The sequence below is a fragment of the Rhineura floridana genome, chromosome 17 (assembly GCF_030035675.1).
Source record: "Rhineura floridana isolate rRhiFlo1 chromosome 17, rRhiFlo1.hap2, whole genome shotgun sequence".
NCBI lineage: Eukaryota > Metazoa > Chordata > Lepidosauria > Squamata > Rhineuridae > Rhineura > Rhineura floridana.
The window spans coordinates 5,968,249-5,991,489 of NC_084496.1; the positions used below are offsets into that span (position 1 = coordinate 5,968,249).

At 45.8% G+C, this 23,241-nt stretch overlaps 1 protein-coding gene and 1 non-coding gene across 2 annotated transcripts in view; one reads left to right on the forward strand and one right to left on the reverse strand.

Moving 5' to 3' along the window:
- LOC133372063 (ectonucleotide pyrophosphatase/phosphodiesterase family member 7-like) overlaps positions 1–17,665 on the forward strand; it is a 29,975-nt gene extending 12,310 nt beyond the window's left edge. Inside the window, exons 3-5 of the mRNA XM_061600295.1 lie at positions 9,712–10,339; positions 16,130–16,454; positions 17,559–17,665. Coding sequence (XP_061456279.1) covers positions 9,712–10,339; positions 16,130–16,454; positions 17,559–17,665 — 1,060 coding nt within the window. The remainder of the gene's footprint in view (positions 1–9,711; positions 10,340–16,129; positions 16,455–17,558) is intronic.
- Positions 17,666–18,827: 1,162 nt separating this feature from the next.
- TRNAA-UGC (transfer RNA alanine (anticodon UGC)) lies at positions 18,828–18,901 on the reverse strand. Its single transcript has one exon. It is a non-coding gene; the product is annotated as a tRNA-Ala (tRNA).
- Positions 18,902–23,241: the final 4,340 nt, after the last annotated feature.

A 23,241-nucleotide genomic window follows, 5' to 3' on the forward strand; every position in this document is an offset into this window, starting at 1 on the left:
TCAGATGAAAACTGGAACGGATTCCACTGCCCCACTGACATGGAGCCGCCAGCAACCACTAACTCCAGGAGAGAGGAACACAGAGACAAAACGTAGAATTGGTTGTCATGGGCTACAGGGTTATGCTTACTGTTGACCTCCCAGCCTTCCGCCTATCACGACTCCATTAGATGAGTCCTCAGAGGAGGATGAGTAGCAGGGATTGGCACAACGGACCCAGGAGAGGAAACAAGTCAACTCACCCAAGAAGCAGCTGCAGACCTCCCACCACTGGAAGATGTTCCAGACACAGCTGGAGCCCCTCAGTCAGACTCAGAGAGTGAACAGGAGGCCCCTCCACTCCCTGCAGAGCAAAGACACCTGCAAGTAGCAGAGCAATGCAGGTGTGCTGGCTGTTTATGGCTACAAGCTCGTGGGAGTCAGAGGGCTGATTGCTAGCACCTGGACCAGGAGCTCAAAAGGCACCAAGTGGCTTGGGGGTTTTGCTGGAAACGTTGACCTTTCGTGACTCCTTGTAGCCAGCCCGGCTTGCGATTGCGTGTCTTCGGCCCTGCCCTGTCTCATCGGATCCTTGGTACCTTGACTTTGGACTTCCCCCAGACTCATCTGTTCTTCACTCTCTTGGTATTTCCACTGACTGTAGTTGCAGGCATCTTTGCTGGCCGTTATCTGTTAATTACCTTACTGCAGCCATAAACGATTTCATTCAGTCGGCAGAGTCTGACACCACCCTCCCAGTCCCAGTTGGCACCAGCCACCACTGAGTTTAACTACAGTTATTTTCTGGGGGAAGGGGTAATCCTGTCTCTTATTGGACCATCCCTTGGATTCACCAGTCCCACAATCCCCTGCCATTTTGGTCCTATGCCAGGGAAGGGGCTGTAATTCTTTGTCAGCCATGTAAATTAGCAAAAAGAGTTATGACGTACGTGCCTTTCACCCTATCGAGACCCAGTAAAGAGAGAGGGCAAGTCACTATTAGGGCCTGAGATCTCTGACGTGGCTGGGAGAAGGTCCTAGGAGACAGTGGATGGCATTTGATACAACTCAGATCAAAAGGTGCTATGAGCTATAGGTCAGGAAAAGACTCTTGACATGACCACAGCCCAAGCCCTACCTCAATCCCTTTGTCACCTGGGCCTCGTAAGTGAAGGCAGCAGCAGACCCAAGCAGGGAGCCCAGATCTGGTGTAGCGGTGCCCACCACCAGAAGGCTGCCAGAAGGATCCACCACCAGCGGTTTCCTCGGCTTCAAGACTCTTCTCAGTGGCAGGGAGAAGGCTCAGCTGTGAACAATGACTCAGCAGATGACCAGGAAAAGGAGTAGTTGGCAATGAGGAGATAAGACCCTCAGTCGCCTCTAGAGTCTAGACCTTTGCTTGGTTTACAGTTCCCCACTGAGCTCTTCATGGTCTGGCTCTGACTTCAAAGTCCTTTGCTTGGTGTTAGTCATGGACACTTCCTCTCAGGTGGTTTTCCCTGTCCTCTTTCCTCCCACCAGGGGCACTTCTAAGTCCTGCTTTTGGCATTCCCAGGGATTTCTGGTTAGCCACCGAGAGAACAGGATGCTGAACTAGATGGTCCATTGGTCTGATCCAGCAGGCTTAAGTTCTTAAACCTGATATAGTGGCAGAGAGAAAGAAGAGGCTGGATTTGGCTGCCAGCATTTCCTGACCACACCTCATGTGGGTAAATAAGTATTTAGAAATAGTTACCTCTTTGTTGATTAATTGATGAATTGGTTAGGAGGCAGATGATGAATCGACTGAATATTCCTTCATCAGTTGACAGCTCCCATCCTTATTGCTTTGGAAAAAGACAAAAGGCATGCTGAATTCAAGGCAGAGCAACGGAATTTGGTCTCGGCAAAAGTCACTTCAGCAATTCAGGGATTAAACGTAATAAATGTAATTTCTTTCCCCTTCTTTTTGTAATGCATTGACCATCCCTATGAGGGCCTTGAAGTATTTCTCCAAAGATACATTGCAATGTTTAGCAGGAGACGGAATAGAATGTCAAGAGAAACCCTGACCTTGTAGATCCCCAGCCAAACAATATAACTTCACTCTGTTGTTTTTCTAATTTTCCCCCAGTTCCACTATGTCTGCTTTTTCCTCTTAGCAACGGCAAATGCAACCATGGTTTCTTTGCCCCCATTTGGGGAAAACAGTGATGCTAATTTGAATGACACACGGAACAGGAATCTTAAAGTCTTTGTGCAGCTAAAGGTTAAATCTAGCTTCTACAAATTGAAAGCAGCCTTCGAAGTGGGAAGCGAGAGCAACCGAAATTACTAAGCACTTTAGTTTAAGCAAAGGATATGATCAGGAAAGTGGGGATTGGAAACATCCCCCAAAACTTACCAGCAGCCTCAGTGCACAACTTTCAGGAACAATAAAAATAGCTGTGGTTGTTTGCAAGAAAATAAAGAAGCAATATTAACAGGAAATAATGTTCCCAGTTAAACTGGTAATATTGCATTTTTACAGCTGCTAGTAAAGTTGATTATGTTAATAAAATGGGGAGGCAAGAACAGTAAATACCCTCTTGTTTCTACATAATTATATTTTTATTGAGCTTTATTAAATTGTTTTGTTGGAATTAAGAATGGGAAGAATTCCCCTGCTGGATTTTGACTCAATGTGAGTTCAGCTGCTCGGGTTAAAAAGAACTGGAGCCAGACTGCAAAGCTCTAAGATAAAATTCCAGGGGTAAAGAGGCAAAAAGACAGGTTAATTGATTCAGTTCTCATTTAAAGATGAATCTATGAGATTTGTACTTTCCGAAACAGTATGAGAACCAAAACACAGTCATCCTTCCAAATTCACACCTACCCAAATTTTGCGACGCAGCTCTCCAACCAAGCAGTGTTTACAACAATGCACATATTAGGGGGAAAGTGCCTATAAAGATGAATATCTTCATGAAAACATACAAAATGCATTAAATTAGGAGAGACCGCTTGCAAAAATGGGTACATTATTCAAAACTGCATACACAAAATGTGTTTCTCGGGAGGAAAATCTGCATTAAAATGCTGAAGAATTTTCATGAGGATTATTCTTTTCTCAAAAAATTTGCAAATTGCTGAAGAAAGTTGGGGACTGAATTTAAGACAGGAAAAATTAGAAAGAAAGAGAACCAAAATATTTTTTATTTATTTATTTATTATTAAATTTATGAGTCGCCCATCTGGCTGGTTGTCCAGCCACTCTGGGCGACGTACAAGGTAAAAACAGTACGTAAAACAATTAAAAAATTTAAAAGACAGTAAGAACCTAACCCGCCCCAAAAGCCTGCCTGAAAAGCCAGGTCTTCAAGGTCCAGCGGAAGCTCATCATAGACGGGGCATGGCGTAGATCATTTGGGAGAGAATTCCACAGGGTGGGGGCCACTATTGAGAAGGCCCTCTCTCTAGTCCTCACCAGTCTAGCTGTTTTAACCAATGGGATCAAGAGAAGGTCTTCTGAGGCTGATCTTGTTGAGCGGCGTCCCTGCCGATGCTGGAGGTGCTCCTTCAGATAAACTGGGCCACAACCGTATAGGGTTTTAAAGGTTAAGACCAACGCCTTGAATTGGGCTCGGTAAACAACCGGTAACCAGTGCAACTCCTTCAACACAGGAGTGATGTGATCTTGCCGGCGGCTGCCTTTAATCAGACAAGCCGCCGCATTCTGTACCAGTTGTAATTTCCGAACCGTTTTCAAGGGTAACCCCACGTAGAGCGCATTACAGTAGTCTAGGCGAGTGGTGACCAGGGCATGTACCACCGGTGGGAGCAGATGGTTGGGAAGGTAGGGGCGTAGCCTCCGTATCAGATGAAGTTGATACAGAGCTGCCCGGCTCACCGCTGAAACTTGAGCCTCCATGGACAGCTGGGAGTCAAGAACGACCCCCAGGCTACGGACCTGGTCTTTCAGGGGCAAACGTACGCCGTTAAGCACCAGGTCTGTATCCCCCAACCTTCCCTTGTCTCCCACAAACAGCACTTCGGTTTTGTCAGGATTCAGCTTCAGCTTATTCCTTCCCATCCAGCCACTCACCGACTCCAGACACTTGGACAGGGTTTCCACAGCCAACCTCGGTGAAGATTTAAATGAGAGATAGACCTGCGTGTCATCCGCATACTGATGACATTGCAGCCCAAATCTCCTGATGATTGCCCCCAGCGGCTTTATATAGATGTTAAAGATCATTGGAGAGAGGATAGAACCCTGTGGCACCCCACAAGTGAGAGGCCAAGGATCCGACACCTCCTCCTCCAGTGCTACTCTTTGGTATCTCCCAGAGAGGAAGGAATGGAACCACTGCAATACAGTGCCCCCTATGCCTAACCTCTGCAGGCGGTCCAAGAGGATAGCGTGGTCAACGGTATCAAAAGCCGCTGAGAGATCAAGGAGGACAAGGAAGGTGCATTCGCCTCTATCCCACGCCCTCCTCATATCATCTACCAAGGCGACCAAGGCTGTTTCCGTCCCATGCCCCGGTCTGAAGCCCGACTGAAATGGATCCAGATAATCCGCTTCTTCCAAGTGTGCTTGCAGCTGTTTAGCCACCACCCGCTCAACTGCCTTGCCTAAGAATGGCACATTTGAGACTGGGCGAAAGTTATTCAGATCTTGAGGGTCCAAGGAGGGCTTTTTTAAGATTGGTTTTATTATCGCCTCCTTGAGCAGTGATGGCATTACTCCCTCTTCAAGCGATGTATTTACCACCAGCTTGATCCCCTCACCCAGTCTATCTTTGCAGCTCATAATGAGCCACGAAGGGCAAGCATCAAGTAGGCAGGTGGTTGGCTTTAGGGTTGAAAGCACCTTGTCCACTTCATCAGAGGGAATAAGCTGGAACTGATCCCACGCCACCGAAGCAACACTGGTCACCTCTGGCTCACTCCCTGTATCCACAGTGTACGGAATATCACTTTTAATACGATCGATTTTATCCGCAAAGTGTTTAGCAAACTTGTCACAGGAGACCTTATCATGCTCCATCGGTGCTGGAGCAACTGGACCGACCAGGCTCCGGACCACTTGGAACAGTCTCCTGGGACAACACTCTGCAGATGCAATAGAGGCAGCATAAAAATCTTTTTTTGCTGCCCTTATTGCCACATGATAGGCTGCTGCAGCTGCTCTAACATGTGTTCGATCGTCCTCAGAGCGAGATTTCTGCCACCGGCGCTCTAGCCGTCTCACCTCCCGCCTCAGAGTTCGCAACCGTGGGGTAAACCACGGTGCTGTCTGAGTTCTGTTCAGGGGGAGAGGGCGTTTTGGAGCCACACGGTCTAATGCCCCGGTGATCGCGGCATTCCAGCCCTCCACCAGGGCTTCAGCGGAGTGGCTGTGTGCTTGCTCCAACGTATCCCCAAGCGCATTCAGGAATCCATCAGGATCCATCAGACGCCTGGGGCGGACCATCTTAATGGGCCCTCCAACCCCACGGAGGGTTTGTGGTAGCAAAAGGTCCATCCTCACTAGATAGTGGTCTGACCATGACAAGGGGGTGATGGATGTACCCCCAATTTTCAGATCACTCCCCTCCTCTCCCGAGACAAACACAAGGTCGAGTGCATGACCGGCTACATGGGTGGGCCCCATTGAAATAAGGTGCAGCTCCCAGGAAGCCATGGTTTCCAAGAAGTCCCGAGGTGCCCCATTGAGACTGGCCTCCGAATGTAAGTTAAAGTCCCCCAATACCAGAAGGTTTGGGGACTGCACCCGCACATACGAGACCACCCCCAGCACCTCAGCCAGGGAGACTGTCGTGCCGCGGGGTGGGCGGTACACGGGCAGAATCCCTAGACTGCCCTTTGGGCCCAACCTCCAGTACATGCAGTCAGCCACCTTGGTCCCATAGAGAGGGGGTCTGGTGAGAACCAAGGACCTTTGATAAATAACCGCCACTCCCCCTCCCCGACTACCGACCCTCGGCTGCTGTGCATACGAAAACCCAGCCAGGCACATGGCAGCCAGAATAGGAGCAGAAGCTTCATCTAACCAGGTTTCCGTAATACATGCCAGGTCCGCACCCTCATCCAATATCATATCATGAATGAGAGATGTCTTCTGGGTGACAGACCTGGCATTGCACAGCAGCAATCGAAGGCCAGAGTATGGAGTCAAGCATCCCCCAGCTATCTGTTGGTTCCGGGCAGGCCTGGAACGAGGGACAGATATTATGCATCTCTCTCTGGTTCCTCTTATCTGACCTGACCTGCCCCTAGCTCTCCCCCAGCATCTGCCGCCCAGCCTCAGTATACAATGGCCTCCCAGCCTTTCCCCCTCACTCCCCTGCGAGTAGCACATGCCCCAATGTCAGCTTCCGCCGCTCAGGCAGACACCCGCCCTTAAAACAGCCCCCCCAAAAGTGGTGGAGATGGCGATGATAATCCACCAACAGCAGTAGCAGCAAGTTCCTTTTCCCTAGGCATGATGTTCTCCTCTTCCTGCCAGCCCTAGGTCTTCCAGACCACCTCAGCCAACTTATGCATCCCTCCAAGTGGGACAGATGGTAAAGGTCAGACCGAGCTGGATGGGTATCTGGGGCCAGTCTCGCAAGATACTCGTGTGCCAGGCAAAGGTCCCACAGGGAAGGACGATGATCTAACAGCAACAATAGACAGATCCTTCCATTCCCTAGCTTAGCTACTGCCCTTCATAGGGCCTACATGTCAAGAATGGGGAACCTTGGACCAGGGGGCAAAATGCATACCTCCAGGCCTCTCTGTTTGGCCCTTGGGACTCTGTCCAGGCCACACACTCTCCCTAGCCAAACCTTCTTTCCCCAGACCGCCGCCTCCCCAAAGTTCTTGCTTCACAACCTCCTTGAGTGACTTTTTCTGGTTGGAATGTGCCTTGAACTCTGATCATGCTTCCTGCTTGCCAGGATGGGGGACCGAGCAGGAGGTGTGAGTAAGTTAACATTTGTTGCTCCACCCATGTGGCCCCCAGAAGGTTGCCTAGAAGGGAATGTGGCCCTCAGGCTAAACAGGGTTCCCCACTCATGATATAGACGATGCACGTACCCGAACTGACGACCATTTTATAGTAAGCAAGATCAAGTGGTAAAACATTCCCAGGACTGTGCCACTTCAGGAGGTGGGGCAGATTGTATACTTGCAGATAAAGCTCCCTGCACACAGAAATGTAGCACATCAAGCAGCGGGGTTCAGCCTAGCCTTCTCTTTGCCGTGTTAATTTTAGAGATCTTGCATTGCAAGCTCTTTGGGGATAGGGCTGGTTTTCCCCTATGTAATTCTGTAAGCCCTAGGGTAGCCCCACAATATCTGGAGGGACTCTCAGGGCTTACCTGAAATAAAATTGGCAATGGGACTTACTTCCAAGTAAAGATATTTAGGATTGCATTTTGAGATGGCAATCCTGTGCACACTCACTAGGGAGTAGGCTTTGTTGAGCTTAGTGGGCCTTACTTCTGAGTAAACATATGTAGGATCTCATTATGAAACAGATCTCTCGAACTGTGCCAGGAATCACAACATGAACTCTTATAGAACAAGCCATTGTGTTTATTGTGGAATTGTTATGAATTTGGATTGGTCTTTTGATTCCATAGCAAGGTTTGCTGCCTTTTGTGAAGTTAGGTTTTAAATCAGCTTTGACCTTTTCCCAAACCTAAAATGGTATATTAAATGTCAGTAAGAACTTTATTATTTTACAGCCTCAGGTTAACAGTCTAGAATTAAATTCAGGATAATAAATAATAATAATAATAATCTGACTGGTGCTATTCTGAAATTAATTGAATTAATCAAAATACTTGGGAGGGGTTAGATTACCTCCACTTCAACAGTTTTCCCCCCATATGTGGAAGAAATGTCTACCGTACAAAACAAGCCTATACATGTTTGAGCAGAAGTCCCATTGAGTTGACTGAGACATATCATGGGGCCTACTGTTACGTCTGAGGTTGCAGTCCTACACCCACTTACCAAGAAGTAAGGATTATTGAACTCAATGGCACTTAACGCTGAGAAAACATGTACAGGGTGTGCTGTTAATGGAGTAACCAACATTGGGTGAGCATTGCCCATCTGTGATGTTCAGCCTACTATGTTCAGCATTGCTTTGCCGTAAACTATATGTAAGCCTTCCCCCCCACCAGCGTCCTCCACGTATTTTGGACTACAACTCCCAAGTGCTGGATGGAACTGATGGGGTTTGTAGTCCCAAACATCTGGAAGACACTACGTTGTGGGAGGCTGTTTTATAATATGGTGGAGATAAGGAACCTGTGGCTCTCCAGATGTTGGTGGATTGCAACTCCCACAAGCCCCAGCCAGCATGGCCAACACTCAGGGGCGATAGGAACCAGAGTCCAGCAACATCAGGAGAAGCACAGGTTCCCTATTCTTGTGTTGTGGGGACAAGTGGCTAACAATTCTGTCTCTCCCATATATTTCCCCAGGCTGTCGTTTTGCAGGTGGGATTCAAGTGCATACCGGCAAATTCAGGTTGTGGAATTAAAGTAGATTTGGCACTCCTGTGCCCTCTTTTGGGGGAAAAAAGGAGTCTTTGCAGCAAGGAAAGTGACAGGAAAATGCACTGGAAAATGTGTGGGATAACAATGGCTTGGCATGACATCATAGAAACTCCCTGCAAACAAATCAGAATGAAAGCTCAACACAGTAATACCTCAGGTCACAAAGTAGATGCGTTCCTGGACATTGCTTCTTTAACAGAAACTTTGTTACCAGAGGTAGGAATAACATGGAAAGACTAGGGACAGGTTATTCAAAATGAACAATACACATGTTTAAAATGAAACAACCAGGTCAGGTAAGCCTTGCATACAGACCACTTGAATGCTTCATCCAAAATGCATCCAGGGATGCTTGCCTTGCCTTTTTTTCTTTTATCATGTAGCATCTTGCTATAGCAATCTAAAGCTTTGAGAACAGTTCTCTTTTCCCTACACTCGAGGAGACAGGCAAGGGGCAGCCCTCACCACCACCCTGCGCTTGGTCTCTCTCCCTGCCATCCTCTCCTACACTCGAGCACATGAGTCTGCAGCAAACAGTGCTTCCAGGGCACCCGAAGCTCTGCTTACTGTGGAGACACCTGTGCCACCTGGCAAGGAGCACCATTCCAGCCACCCATGAGAGAGCTGCCTGCAGCAGCCGCAATCCAGTAGACAAGGAGCCACATTCTAACTACTGTATATCAGAATGTACGCCCCACCCCCACCCCTCACCCAAAAAAGACATGGAGCTGCTTTCCTGGAGGATTTGTTAACTGAGGTATTACTATAAACATGAGTTTATTGAGTGGATGTCGTATAAGCTTCCCACAAACATTGGGCTCCTCCCACTGACCAGTAGACTTTGCTTGCGAAAGCCCTTGCGGAGGTTATGTGATGCCCGCTCTTTATTGAGCATTAGTTCTGATTTGTTTCCGGGAAAGCTTCAGGGCAATGAGCATTCCTCCATATCTTTTTGTGCAGAGGTTATACATCTTCCCATCAATAAATTATTATCCTGCACTGTTTGGTACATTTGCTCGTTACTTTCCTAACTGCAAAAAGTCCTTTTTTTAAAAAAAGAAAGTGGATGTCTTGTACAAGAGCATTTAGGTTGCAACAATGAAGAGAGATGCTAGATCTTAATTTGACACTGGATTTTTTTTCTACCTTGTGCTTCACACAATAAGTATATTCCCCTTTCTCCTTTTAAAAAATATACATTTTTTTTTCCACTGGGGAAAAAAACAGCCTCATTTCACTATCCAGGTGGAGGTGCCAATTACAGCGGCCAAGGAGTCCATAGAAGTTTGGTTGAATCCTTCAGTCACCCTGACAGCAATGAGACAGAGTGGAGAGAGAACATTGACATTGTCATGAAATGGTTCACCAAGGAAGGCTTTGATTTTGTCACCCTTTATTATGGAGAACCCGACAGTGTAGGGCACAAAGTTGGCCCAGAGACTGAAGCCAGGAAAACAATCATCCAGCAGATTGACCGAACCATTGGCTACCTCCTTGACGCTATTGAGAAGCACGGCTTGAAAGACACCCTCAATGTCATCATTACATCCGATCATGGCATGACCACAGTCAAGAAGAAACCAGAAGTCAACGAGATCTTATTGGCCAACTACATTAAATTTGGGGACCTGGTGAAGTTTGACATTCTAGACTATGGTGGCTTTGGCATGATACTCCCCAAACCAGGCAAGGAAGAAGAAATCTATCAGGCACTGAAAAATGCCCATCCTCATCTCAAAGTGCATAAAAAGGAAGAGTTTCCTGAGCATTTCCATTACGCTCGCCATGAACGAGTTTTGCCAATCTTGGTTTATGGAGATTCTGGCTACAGTGTTAATGGGGTAAGTTCAATATGAAATCATAGTCTCGGAATACCAGTTGTTGAGAATCCATAGTGGGGAGAGTGCTGATGCACTCAGGTTCTGTTTCTGGGCATCCCATAGGCAGGGGTGTAGTTGTCCAGGGTCTGTGGGTGTCTCAGAGCCCTTAGTTCTTTGGGAGCAGGGTCACAGCAGGGTCCCTATGTCTCCAGCATCCTATGAGTCAATCAGCAAGAAAGAGGAGTGTGTTGGCCATTGAGAAGAGTCTTTTAACATGCTTCCTTCTCCTTTCCTGTGGATTGGAACCAAGCAGAGTGAAAGGAGGTGAGTCATCCACTGAGAAGACTCTTTTCAGTAGCTAACACTCTCCCCTTTCATGGCAATTGCTTCCTATGGACATCTGTTGTTGTAGGAGAAGGCATTCATAAGGATCTTGTTCTTAGCCCAGCAGCAAAAGGGGGGGAGGGGTGTGGCTGTGACTATTACGAAGAGCCCCTGCACTTCTGAATTTGCCACTACACTACTGCCCATAGGTATCTAGTTGGCCATGATCCTGGACTAGATGGGCCCTTGGCCCAATTCAGCAGGGCTCTCCTTATGTTCTTAAGGTGTGGCTTTCCCTCCGCACAAGAATGCTTGTATTTTTTTGAAAGCAAAATGAGTTATACAAAGTTAGCACTTGCACGTTTGCTTATCCATCATTCAGGAGAGAGGAATCTGTGGCCCTCCAGATGTTGCTGAATCATTTTTATATATGAAATTGTTTCTATATATTTCTTTATTGTTGATGGTTTATTGTTCTGCTGCTTTGAGACGTTTCATAGAAAGTGACTCATAAACGGAAGGAAATGAACTTCAGCACCCACCATACCTGGCCAGTGGCCATGCAAACTGGGGCTGATGGGAGTTGGAGAGCCATAGCTTCCCCATCCTTTCTGTAATTAATCTGGAACAAAGGTTTTCAATCCTGTGAGGCACAATAAAACATGCTTCGCTGGCTGTGGTCCCAAATGCTCATTATTACAACTAGCATCTGAAATTGGAATTCAAAATAGAATCAAGTGCAACTTCGGTGGGAATAATGTGTGTTTGGTTTTTTTAAACTCTCATTTTCACATTGTGATCCTTCCCTTCTGATTATGCCCCCATCTGGAGAACCGTCAGTCATGATGCAACCTGGGGAGCCACTAAAACCAGAGATCTGCAAAGCACAAAATGTGACAAAACTTGCCACGTGGGTGTGCATCCTGTGGAAATGTTCCCTCCGCAAAACAAGACGCAAATATTATGCTGCATTGGATTTGCCATATCAAAACAAAGATGTGCACAGAGCGAATAAGCAAATCAACATGATCAGAAAAAGCTCGTGATATTGTCCTCCTCGGACAGCACCTCTTCAAAGCATGGAGGTTGACAGCGAGATACATCTCTGTTTCTACCAAAAAAACTCCCTGCCTGTAAAAAGCTCACATGTCAAGGAGACTAGGCTACAGCACAGGGAGAGCTGGGGCTGCAAAGCTTCTCCATTTGTTCTGTTGGAAGACCAGGGCTGCATACACACTATATGTTTAAAGCCCATGACTTCCCCCAGAGAATCCTGGGAACTATGGTTTGTTAAGGGTGCTGGGAATTGTAAGTCTCTGAGGGATAAACTACAGTTCCCAGGACTCTTTGGGGGAAGTTGTGTACTTTAAATGTAAAGTGTGTACACACAGCTCAGCTCCATCAGGCTCCACCACCCTCAACTGTCACTTGGCAGGAGATACTGCATGAGGCAGTAACAGAGGGAGGAATCGAAGGGAAGCAGGACTACTCCATCGGCCCAGCTCAGTTGAGAGCAGCCACTTTTGGCTCCTCCTCTCTTTGCATTTCCCCTCATTTGAACTGGTAATTACAAGAACTTTATAACTAAGATCTAGTGCCCAAGTTTGTTTTTTTTCTCTTTCCTCCCAAGCCCTTTTCCATTTTTTTAAACTCTAAGTCATTATTTATGTTTTGCAGGCCTTCCCCTCCCCCCAGCTGAAGGGCAGAGTAAAAATGCTAAAACTAAAGAGACAAACATATCCATTCTCCAAAACAAGCTAGCTTTCAACCATCCAGTCGCCTACCTGCATGCTGAAGTGGTGCAACCTGAGCAGGAAAGCGCCACAGGCCTTTCCCAAACATGAAGATTGACCCAGTTTTTACGTTTCAGCCATGCTGAAGCACAAAGGACCTCTTCACACATCACACTTTTTTTTTTAGCTGCACATCAAACGTTTTGAAAGTGTAACTCTAGAATTGTAAGCTGTGGATGTGATCAGTTTCTGTAGGGCAATACTGTAGTACTTCAGTAGAACAATACTGGCATGTAGTGGCTGGTGCATCAAGTCCTAAGGCTTGTGCTGTGAATGGAGAGAGGCTATGAGGATCATGATCTGTTACTAATCATTTCTACAATGCATATCTATCTATCTATCTCTAGTGGAGACTGGTGGCTCTGATTTCAGTGGGGCAGTGACTTTGCTCTGGGCTTTAGTCCATATTTTCAAGGAGCTTCCAAGGTGCTGAAACCTATTCCCAAAATAGGTTCAGCACTTTGGACAGCTCCATGAAAGCTGGGACCTAAACCCAGAGCAGATTCATTGCCCCATTGACATCAGAGCCACCTGTCTCCACTCTATCTACCTACCTACCTACCTACCTACCTACCTATCTATCTATCTATCTATCTATCATCTATCTATCTACCTATCTACCTATCTATCTACCTATCTACCTATCTATCTATCTACCTACCTATCTACCTATCTACCTACCTATCTACCTATCTACCTATCTATCTACCTACCTATCTACCTACCTATCTATCTATCTATCTACCTATCTACCTACCTACCTACCTACCTACCTACCTACCTACCTACCTACCTATCTACCTACCTATCTATCTATCTACCTATCTATCTACCTATCTACCTACCTACCTACCTATCTATCTACCTATCTACCTACCTATCTACCTACCTATCTATCTATCTATCTATCTACCTATCTACCTACCTACCTATCTATCTACCTATCTACCTATCTACCTATCTACCTATCTACCTATCTATCTATCTATCTATCTACCTATCTACCTACCTACCTATCTATCTATCTATCTATCTACCTATCTACCTACCTACCTATCTATCTATCTACCTACCTACCTATCTATCTATCTATCTATCTATCTATCTATCTATCTATCTGTCTGTCTGTCTGTCTGTCTGTCTGTCTGTCTGTCTGCCCTGGCAAATAGCATTCCCTCTTTGTGTGTGTGTGTGTGTGTGTGCCATTTTTGCAATGGGTTACCCATGTCAAGTTTACAGCGCAGTTTCTTAAGAACATCAGAAGAGTTTGCTGGATCAGGCCAATGGCCCTTCCAGTCCAACATCCTATTCTCACAGCGGCCAACCAGATGCCCCAATGGGAAGCCTGCAAGCTGGACCTCAGCGCAAGAGCACTCTCTCCCCTGCCCCCATTCTGCAGTTTCCAGCAACTGGTACTGCCTCCGGCCGCATTCTGGAATCCCACCCCACATTCTGTGCATGTTAATTTCTGCTTCAGAACAAAGATATTGAAGTGGGACTGTCCTGGGTGCATGTTCTTTGAATGCTGGGAAGGATATTATTTGAAAGTGGCTTTCCGTACAGAAGGTCCCAGTTTCAGTCCTCAACTCCAGACAGGGGTGGGAGAGACGCCATGCCTGAAACCTTGGAGAGCCTCTGCCAGTCAGTGCTAAGGATGGCATCCATGGGCTGGTGCTGCTTTGAAAGCATTCCGTCAGCCAAACAGGCTGGCATCGATTTGAGTTTGTTCTGGATCCGCTAGCCGCTGCTCTTACCAATCCAGGGTGTGGTTTTTTTCACTTTGAAAAAATATCGGCATTTTGAAAGGAACATAGTTATTTTAAAAAGAAATATCGATAAATGATCATTCTTACCATCAATGTTTTAGAGGTCGATTTTTTTTAAAAAAAAAAGTCCGTTTTCAAAAATAGCTGCAGATGTTGGCTATATTAAAACTCAATCCTCAGCGATTGAGAATAAGCATATTAATGGAAAATTTGGCACCACATCCAAACTGGGAGGAATTCTAGCACATCCCTAGCCCGTGTAGACCACTGTCAGGAGACTGCAGCACACTGCGCCGCTGTCTGTGCTGCCACTCTAACATCCCTACTGGGAAATGCGCTGGGCTGGCCAGAAATACAATTGAGGCGTAAAATAGGGGAAGGGATGGAGACTCAAGGTGAGGTAGTCAGCAAAAGAAAAGGAAGCTGCAGACACAGATGAGGCAGGTTCTGAGGAAAAGGAGTGGGAGCCCAGAGCTGGGGAAAGCAGGAGACCATAGGGGGAGATAAGGACAAACAAGGACAAACAAGGAGGTAGCTTGAAGCAAAGGGAAAAATAAAACCAGGCTCTGGGGTGTACAACCCCAGTGGCGAGCTAGGAGGGGTGTAGGAGACGGAAAAGGCTTGAGAGGAACAGCCTTACCAACACAGGATCTGGCGATGAAAAGAGTGCCTAAACTTTCAGAGTAAGGGACTCACCCATGATGTGTGTGTGTCTGGAAATAAGACACATTTTGGGGCTCTGATGATCCTGAGGACCTTGGATAGGGAAGTTGTCACACAACCATATTGAGCTAGATGGACCAGCAGGAGGAACGACGGCCATAGTTCAGTGGTAGAGCATCTGCCTCAGTTTGCTTAATGGAAGGGCCCATCCTCCAATGTCCCCATTGATAAGAGCTCTCCTTCATGAACTCATGTAAGGCTGAAATCCAGCGGTCCCTCAAAGGGCATCCCAGTGGCCGCTGGGTTCTTCAGATCCCCCACTCCAAGGGGAAGGTCCAGCCTCAGAGAAGGAGATCCAACCTCGTAGGCCTCCCCCATGAGGCTGCAGAACAGTCTTCAGTCAGTGACACACACACACACCACAGCTTCAGGAAGGGCAAAACAGGGACATTCTGAGGGCATGTCACTCTGGAGTGGCTGTGGATCCCCAAGATCAAAAGTCTCCCCATTCCCCACACACCCCTTGGAACAGGGGACAAGCTATACCAGTCCTGGAGCTGACAGTTTATTTCCCTGTCTTTGAAATAAATTGCAATGAAACATTTTTTAAACAAAACTCGAGCATGGAAGGACACAAGGACACAGAACGATGGGCTCAAGTTGCAGGAAGCCAGATTTCGACTGAACATCAGGGAAAACTTCCTAACTGTTAGAGCGGTATGACAATGGAACCCATGACCTAGGGAGGTGGTGGGCTCTCCGACACTGGAGGCATTCAAGAGGCAGCTGGACAGCCACCTGTTGGGTATGCTTTAAGTTGGATTTCTGCATTGAGCGGGGGGTTGGACTCGATGGCCTTATAGGCCCCTTCCAACTCTACAATTCCATGATTCTATGACAAATGTCTCCTCCACCACCATCACTTCCTGCTCTGCCAGCCCAAACCCAGCAGAGCACATGAAAAAGCAGTTTGTCCATCTTTAATTCTCCTTCCACTCCTCTCCCCCGCCATTTTAGAACTGCTCTGTAATCCCACCCACCCCCAAAAAAAGAAATTGTCTGTGCTAGTAGCTACCTCTATAACTTACAGTTACAAAGTCCATAATTTAATTATATGTTGCTTAGCTATGCACCTAGGTGGAATCGTTATGAAAGTGCCCTCCTCCACAAATCTAAGAGCATTTCACTTGTGCAATAAATACAACTATACGAACCATTGGGGATGTTTTTCCGTGTGCATATGTTTATTTAAGTTCTCTTTTCAGAGGTTTATCATCTATTTCAACAAAGGTGACCACGGATTCGACAACGAAGACATGGATATGAAGACCATCTTTAGAGCCTTTGGTCCAGATTTCAAGAAGGGCTATTTAGCGGAGCCGTTTGACACCATCCACATTTACCCGTTGATGTGTGAGCTCCTGGGAGTCCAACCTGAACCCAACAATGGTTCTTTGGCATTTACTTGCGACATGCTCCATTCAGCGGCAGCCAAGAACCTCCTTATTCCCATCGCTGTGAGTGTTACGATAGGGGTCCTGCTTCTTCTGATACCCATCTTTGTTGTGTCCTACAAGGCTATAAGAAGTGGTAAGCCATGTTTCCTTATATGCTCCCTGCTGCTGGAAGTGGGCATATCATGGAGGGGGACAGCAGGGGTAAACTATGGCTGGCGTTGGCACCTGGGATCCTCAGGCAGCTATCAGGGCCCCAGTATTCTGGTAGGGTCCACCATTGGCATTTACCCTTTTGGGAACAGCTGTTGCTCAGTGGTAGAAGGTCCTAGGTTCAGTCCCCGACATCCCCAGGTAGGGCTGGGGAAAGACTCCATCTACAGCCCTAGGGAGCTGCTGCTGCTGCTGTCAGTCAGTGTAGATGACACTGAGCCAGATGGATCAATGGTCTAACTCCGAATGTGAGGTAGGTACATAGGTGGGTGTGTGGAAAGCTCTGACTTTTGTGTGGGTGGAATGTACCCTGCTGTACAAAGGTAAGCATCATGTTCATTACACTCTCTACTTTTGCCTCTGCTGGCGTTGCCACTACCGGTTGCCAATGAAGAAATGTGTCCTTCAGGCTAAAAAAGGTTTCCCACCCATGATCTATGGTAACGCAAAGGACAGAAGTGTTCTTATTCCTGTCAGGAAAAGCAGCAAATGACAGCTGGGAAGCCACTCACTGCAAATTCTGTTTCATTCTCTCCCATTAGAGAAAAAAAATTATAATAATCCGCATCTTCACAAATCATATTCGCATTCTGAAACCTCAATAAAAAAAACACCAGCGCGCTCATTTCCCCTTCATAATTTAGTCATGTTTCACTCACACATTGATTATTCTGGAATGAAATATCAATGCAAGCATTATTACACTCTGTGAAAACATTTGAGTAAACAACATGTATCTGTATAAAACTTTCACATGGATTCAATCAGCCGGCAATTATGAAGGCCATTTTTTTTCTTTTTTGCTTGTGATACTATAAAATATCTCATGCAATTTTCATTTTGCCTTCTAAATTACTGGGGCCCATAAAGAGACATCTGCACTCCAAACTACGGCACACTAAAACTTAGGCTCTCAACTGACACATCTCAAAATGGGCCCCACATTCGTAGGGGATATCATGGAAGCCACAACTTTCCTCCTCTCCTCTGCTTTTCTAAATATTGTTCCGCCTTATCTTATGCACAGATGTAGTAGTACAGAAACTCAATACAGATGTTGTCACAGAGCTGGGGAAACTTTTTCAGTCAGAGGGCCACATTGCCCTTCTGCGCAGCTATCTGAGGGCCACATGATAGTGGGGGCGGGGCCAGAGGTAAGAGTGGGTGGGGCAGGCTAATGCCATTTCTTCCTTTGTACAGCAAGGTAGTTTCTACATACACTCACACAAACAAGAGGCATTATCAGAGCTCAAGGATGCACTGTAAGGCAAAAATATTCAAAGATGGCGCAAGGCAGAGCCATTAAGGGGCGTGGTCTGGGGAGAGGGGGTGTGGCCTGGAGAGAGGATATGGCTTGGAGAAAGCCCCATGGCCCAGACAGAGAGGCTGAGGGTGCTGCATTTGACCCCTAGGCCTGAGGTTCCCCATCCCAGCACTATCGGAATAGTAAGATATTTCCTGCTGACTAGGATCCTGAAATTTGGTACTTTCACAATCCATGGTCCCCCAGGAAAATCTGAAAACTGGACACTTTTACAATTATTTCCCCACCCTCCAAAAGCACTCCAAAAGGATCAAGCTACATCTGCACTAGCTAGGAAGCTGCAATTTGGTACTCAAAGTGGGTGGGGGAACAGATTTGTACATTGCTTCTTCAAAACAGGGGAGTTGACATGTACCCATAAAAGGCCCAGGTGTTCCTGTCTGTGAATCCCACCTTTTGTTCGTCAGGATGGATTTCAAGGCTCCACTTGTTCTCCACACTTCAGCAGCAATTTGCAATTTTTTAAAAAACAAAATCCTCATGAAAATCCTTCAGCATTTTAGTTCAACTGTCTCCCAATAAGCACATTTTGGTAGGCAGTTTTGATGAATGTAAGCATTTCTGCATGCAATTTCTCCCAATATAATACATTTTGTATGTTGCTTTCACTCACATATTCATTTTTAGATACCCTTTTCCCTAACTTATGCATATTTTGTAAACATTGGTTGGTTGGAGAACCACACGGCAGCAATTGGGGAAGTGTGGGTTTCAAAGGGTGTCCATGTTCCGATTCTCATCTCAAAAGCGCGAATTTGATAGATGTGTCTTTAAATGCAAACTGAATCAAATTTCTCCCCCACCCCTAATATCAGGAAGGGGTTCTACAGCTTCTCCCCATCACATCAGCCATGACTATCTAGGAAGTTGCCTTCTACTGATTCCAGACCATTGGTCCATCTAGTTCAGTATTGTCTACACTGACTGGCAGCAGCTCTCAAGGATTCCAGACAGGATGCTCCCAGCCCTACCTGGAGATGCCAGGGATTGAACCTGGGACCTTCTGCATGCAAGGCAGATGCTCTACCCCTGAGCTACAGCCCTCCCCCTTGTGCCAATCAAGTTATTTCACATGGGATTAAAGATTTAATTTCCCAAGTGTCTTTAATGTTGATGTCACAGAGAAGGCTGACAAAGTGTGGAGATGGTGGTAAGAGGTATAACTGGTCTGTTATGACTGGCTGAATAAATAATAAAGTAAACTGAAGAATAAAACTGAAAAAAATAAAGAAAGTTAAGGTTAATTACTACAAAGAGGTAACATCATACATGCTGAAGCAACCATGCAGCTTCCACTCAGGGAGCCATTGCTAACTAACTGAGGACAACAGAAGGGAGGAAGCAGAGGCGCAAAGCCTGCAAAAAGAACAAACACTTTAGAGGAGGAACCAGCAGATGTAAGAAGAGGTTGCCTTTCTGTCTATCATCCCTCCTCTGCCCCCCCCCGGTTCAGGTCACTTGTGACATGCGTTTGTGCTTTATTCCCAGTATTTTTAACCTGGGATATTTCTTGAATTTCTGAGCGTGCCTGGATCTGACCAGGACTCCCTGAAGTTGGCATCTTGACATACCCTCATGTAAATAAAGATATTCCATTACTCACTATTATAGACGGTTGTGGATTCCCCTCCCCTCTTTGCACAGAAACCATTTCCAGTTCCTAATTAACAATAACATCGCAGATGTTTCATTAAGCATATCATCTATCTCTGAATAAAAAGCATCTAGAAACGACTTTGGCAATCTGTTAGAAGCCACAATGGCCTGCACAAGCAGCAGCAAAAGGCACCCATTCAAAACACATTTTCAAAGATTGCACATATGTTTTTTTTGCTGGTTTTGTGGACTGTGAAATGGGAATGCAATCGGCTTTTCATAAACAGCTTTAACAAAGCAGAGGAGTATAAAGTATCTCTTTTTAAAGAATTGGTGTGGGGGGGTTTTGGCAGTTGCGATGCTTCGAGTCTAATCTATTGCCTAGTATGAATCTTTGAAAACAAAGAGGTGCCATCAGGGTTTGTGTCAGAGGCTGGCATTGTACAGTCTGTGGGCCCTTCCAGTCGGGTGCTATATTTGGGTGGGATTCAAGCACATGCTGGCAAATTCAAGTTGTGCAATTAAAGATTATTTGGCACTCCTTCACAACAAGCCTGCTTTGCCACCCACCCCAAAATCAGACTTTCTGTGATCAGCAAAGTGACGGGAAAATGCTCTGGAAGCATCAGCTAACACTTGATGCAACATCATCTAATCTCCCTGCAAATAAATCAGAGTGAACGCTCAATAAATAACCGGCATTGACTAATCTCCCAACAATGGATTGTCAAAGAACAGGTCATCTAGAAGAGGCCTGTGTGTAGGGACTGGGGAGAAATTCGGTTCAGTTTGCGCTTGAAGGCAAACCTCCCGAATTTCTGAAGTTTCCAAAGCGACAACCGAAACACAGCCGTCCTTTGAAATCCGTACTAATTTTGTAATGCCGTTCTCTAGTCAAGTAAATGCATATACTAGGGTGAGTTGTGCACAAAAAAATGCAAACAGTGGTGAAAATAACATACAAAACTGCATTACATCAGGGGAAATTTTGCAAAACTGTGCATATTAAGCAAAGCACATTAGCAGGATGGTGACGTGTACGGGAGCCCCTCCAAACTGGTGGGGTTTTTGTGCGTTGGTTTGTTTTTGCAGGTGTGTATTCTGCAACATGTTACTGATGCAATAACAGTGCATGGATTTATACAGGACCATCCGTACATCACTTTATTAGTTCTGTGACGCATCCTCAGTGTTGTTCCATTATTGCCATCCAGAGAGGTCCTCTTGCACTATAGCGCAATAAAAAAAGGGCAAATAAATGAAACATTTGTGGGATGAAAATTTGCAGGAATTCAGTGGGAAGTTAAGGACCATGCTCAGATTAGAAACGAAGCACTATGTCTGCCCTAAAACTTTTGCAGGTGCAAACAGTGCTAAAACAGGATTGCCGATAACTGCCCCAATACTGTCATGAGCACAAATCATTGTGAATGCACAATAAAAAAAGATGTTTGGAAGGGCTGTCAATCTAGAGCAAGGAGTAAACGTTGCAGGTCCCGCTCATAGTTGTCTCAGCTGTGCCTCTAGTGATGGCATATCTGGTCTGCATCACCTTGAAATGATGCGAGTCTTAATTTTAGAAGCCCTGCTATGTGCAATAAATAAAGGAGAGCCAGTGTGGTGTAGTTTTTAAACTCCAGTTTTTAAACTCTAATTAGATAATAATTTTTAGTATTTGTTAAAATTTTGTTAATTTGTTTGAATACAAATGCTTCCATCTATTACAGGGTAAAAGATGAGCATCCTGAAGAAATGAAGAAAGAAGCATTGCCGTCAACTGGCTTATGATGAGTCAAGTTTCACGTTCAAAGAAAGCAATCTGATGTTGGGAGGACGTCTGCTAAGGGTTAGGTTGCACACACTGCAGAATGAGGTGTCCATGAGGTGGCAAAGTCCTCGAGGGGGGTGGAATGGAGTGCACCATTTCAGACTATGGCAGGGCTCTAATTATGGGGGTAGGGAACAGGGAGGCCTTTCATGAAGTCCAAAAACCCCACTCCCCGAAATCCCCCTCCCCATTTTAGCCAAATCACAGCTCCCTGTAGCCTTCTAAAAACCGTAATTAAGGTAGCTATTACAATATGTAAAGGAGATAGACCTTGCCTCCACCCTCTCTCCTGTAAGCAACCCTTATAAACAATTCTCTGCAAGTAGAAAACTAGTATAGCAGTGAGAGGATTGGCACAGTAGTTTTTTTCCCCTGGATAAGCTATAAAATTCGTTATTATCTTAATTTTCTTACTTTCATTGTTTTCTTTTCTGTTGCATATGTAAACCAGGCTTTAATCATTTGCTATCTATAGAAAACGGGACTAGTACGTTTTTACTTTTATCTCATCAGAGAAAGAGAATTGTAGCTCAGTCTGTTGAATGTTTTCAGGTACCTGATTTTCCCTGTCTTGTCTTGGCAAATTTAATGTTTTTTTGGAAGCCGCTTTGTGGGTTTATTACAATCAAGCGGTACTTACATTTTGTTTAATTAATTAATTAAAGTTATTTGACAATAAAAAACAAACCAGAACCACACTACCAGATCTTCGCAGGTCAAAATACATCTCAGCGGCTACAGCGAGTGAAACTGCATGCTGCATACAGTTTGTTGTTGTTACATGCCTTCAAGTCATATGGCAACCCTATGAATCAGCGACCTCCAATAGCATCTGTTGTGAACAGATCTGTTGTGTGCAGATCTTGTGCATTCAGGTCTGTGCCTTCCTTTATGGAATCACTCCATCTCTTGTTTGGCCTTCCTCTTTTTCTACTCCCTTGTTTTTCCCAGCATTATTGTCTTTTCTAGTGAATCATGTCTTCTCATGATGTGTCCAAAGTATTATAACCTCAGTTTCATCATTTTAGCTTCTAGTGACAGTTCTGGTTTAATTTGTTCTAACACCCAATTATTTGTCTTTTTCGCAGTCCTTGGTATGCACAAAGCTCTCCTCCAACACCACATTTCAAATGAGTGGATTTTTCTCTTATCCGCTTTTTTCACTGTCCAGCTTTCACATCCATACATAGAGACCGGGAATACCATGGTCTGAATGATCCTGACTTTAGTGTTCAGTGGTACATCTTTGCATTTGAGGACCTTTTCTAGTTCTCTCATACCTGCCCTCTCCAGTCCTAGCCTCCTTCTGATTTCTTGACTATTGTCTCCATTTTAGTTAACAACTGTGCCGAGGTATTGATAAGCCTTGACGAGTTCAATGTCCTCGTTGTATATTATGCTTTAGAGCAGGAGACGAAAACCTAAGGACCAGAGGATTGAGAGCGGCCCTCCAGGTCTCTCTCTGGCCCTCGGAACTCGCCCCAAGCCACACACCTCATAGGCTCTGCTTCACAACCCGGCTTTTTTTTTCCCTGGCTGAAATGCATCCTTGAACTCTGAATTCTTGCTTGTCTGGAGGATTGAGAAGGGTGTGCGATTGTGGGTCGAAAGCCTACTGTACCAAGGTAAAACTTATAGCTGTTGCTCTGCCCGCCCCACTTCTGCCTCTGCAAGTAGCCCCTGGAAAGTTGCCAGAGGAGAAGATGGCTGGAAAAGATTCCTCAGCCCTGCTTTATAGTTTGTGTGGTTAGAGTGTTGGAGTATGACCTGGGAGACCAGGATTTGAATCCCCACACTGCCATGAAGCTCCCTGGGTGACCTTGGGCCAGTCACTGCCTCTCAGCCTCAGAGGACGGCAATGGTAAACCCCCTCTGAGTGTGCACTAGAGATGAAGGATTGTATTCATCTACAGTTCATCTGCTGAAATCGATAGCGATGGCTGACTTTTATGCCCACCGATT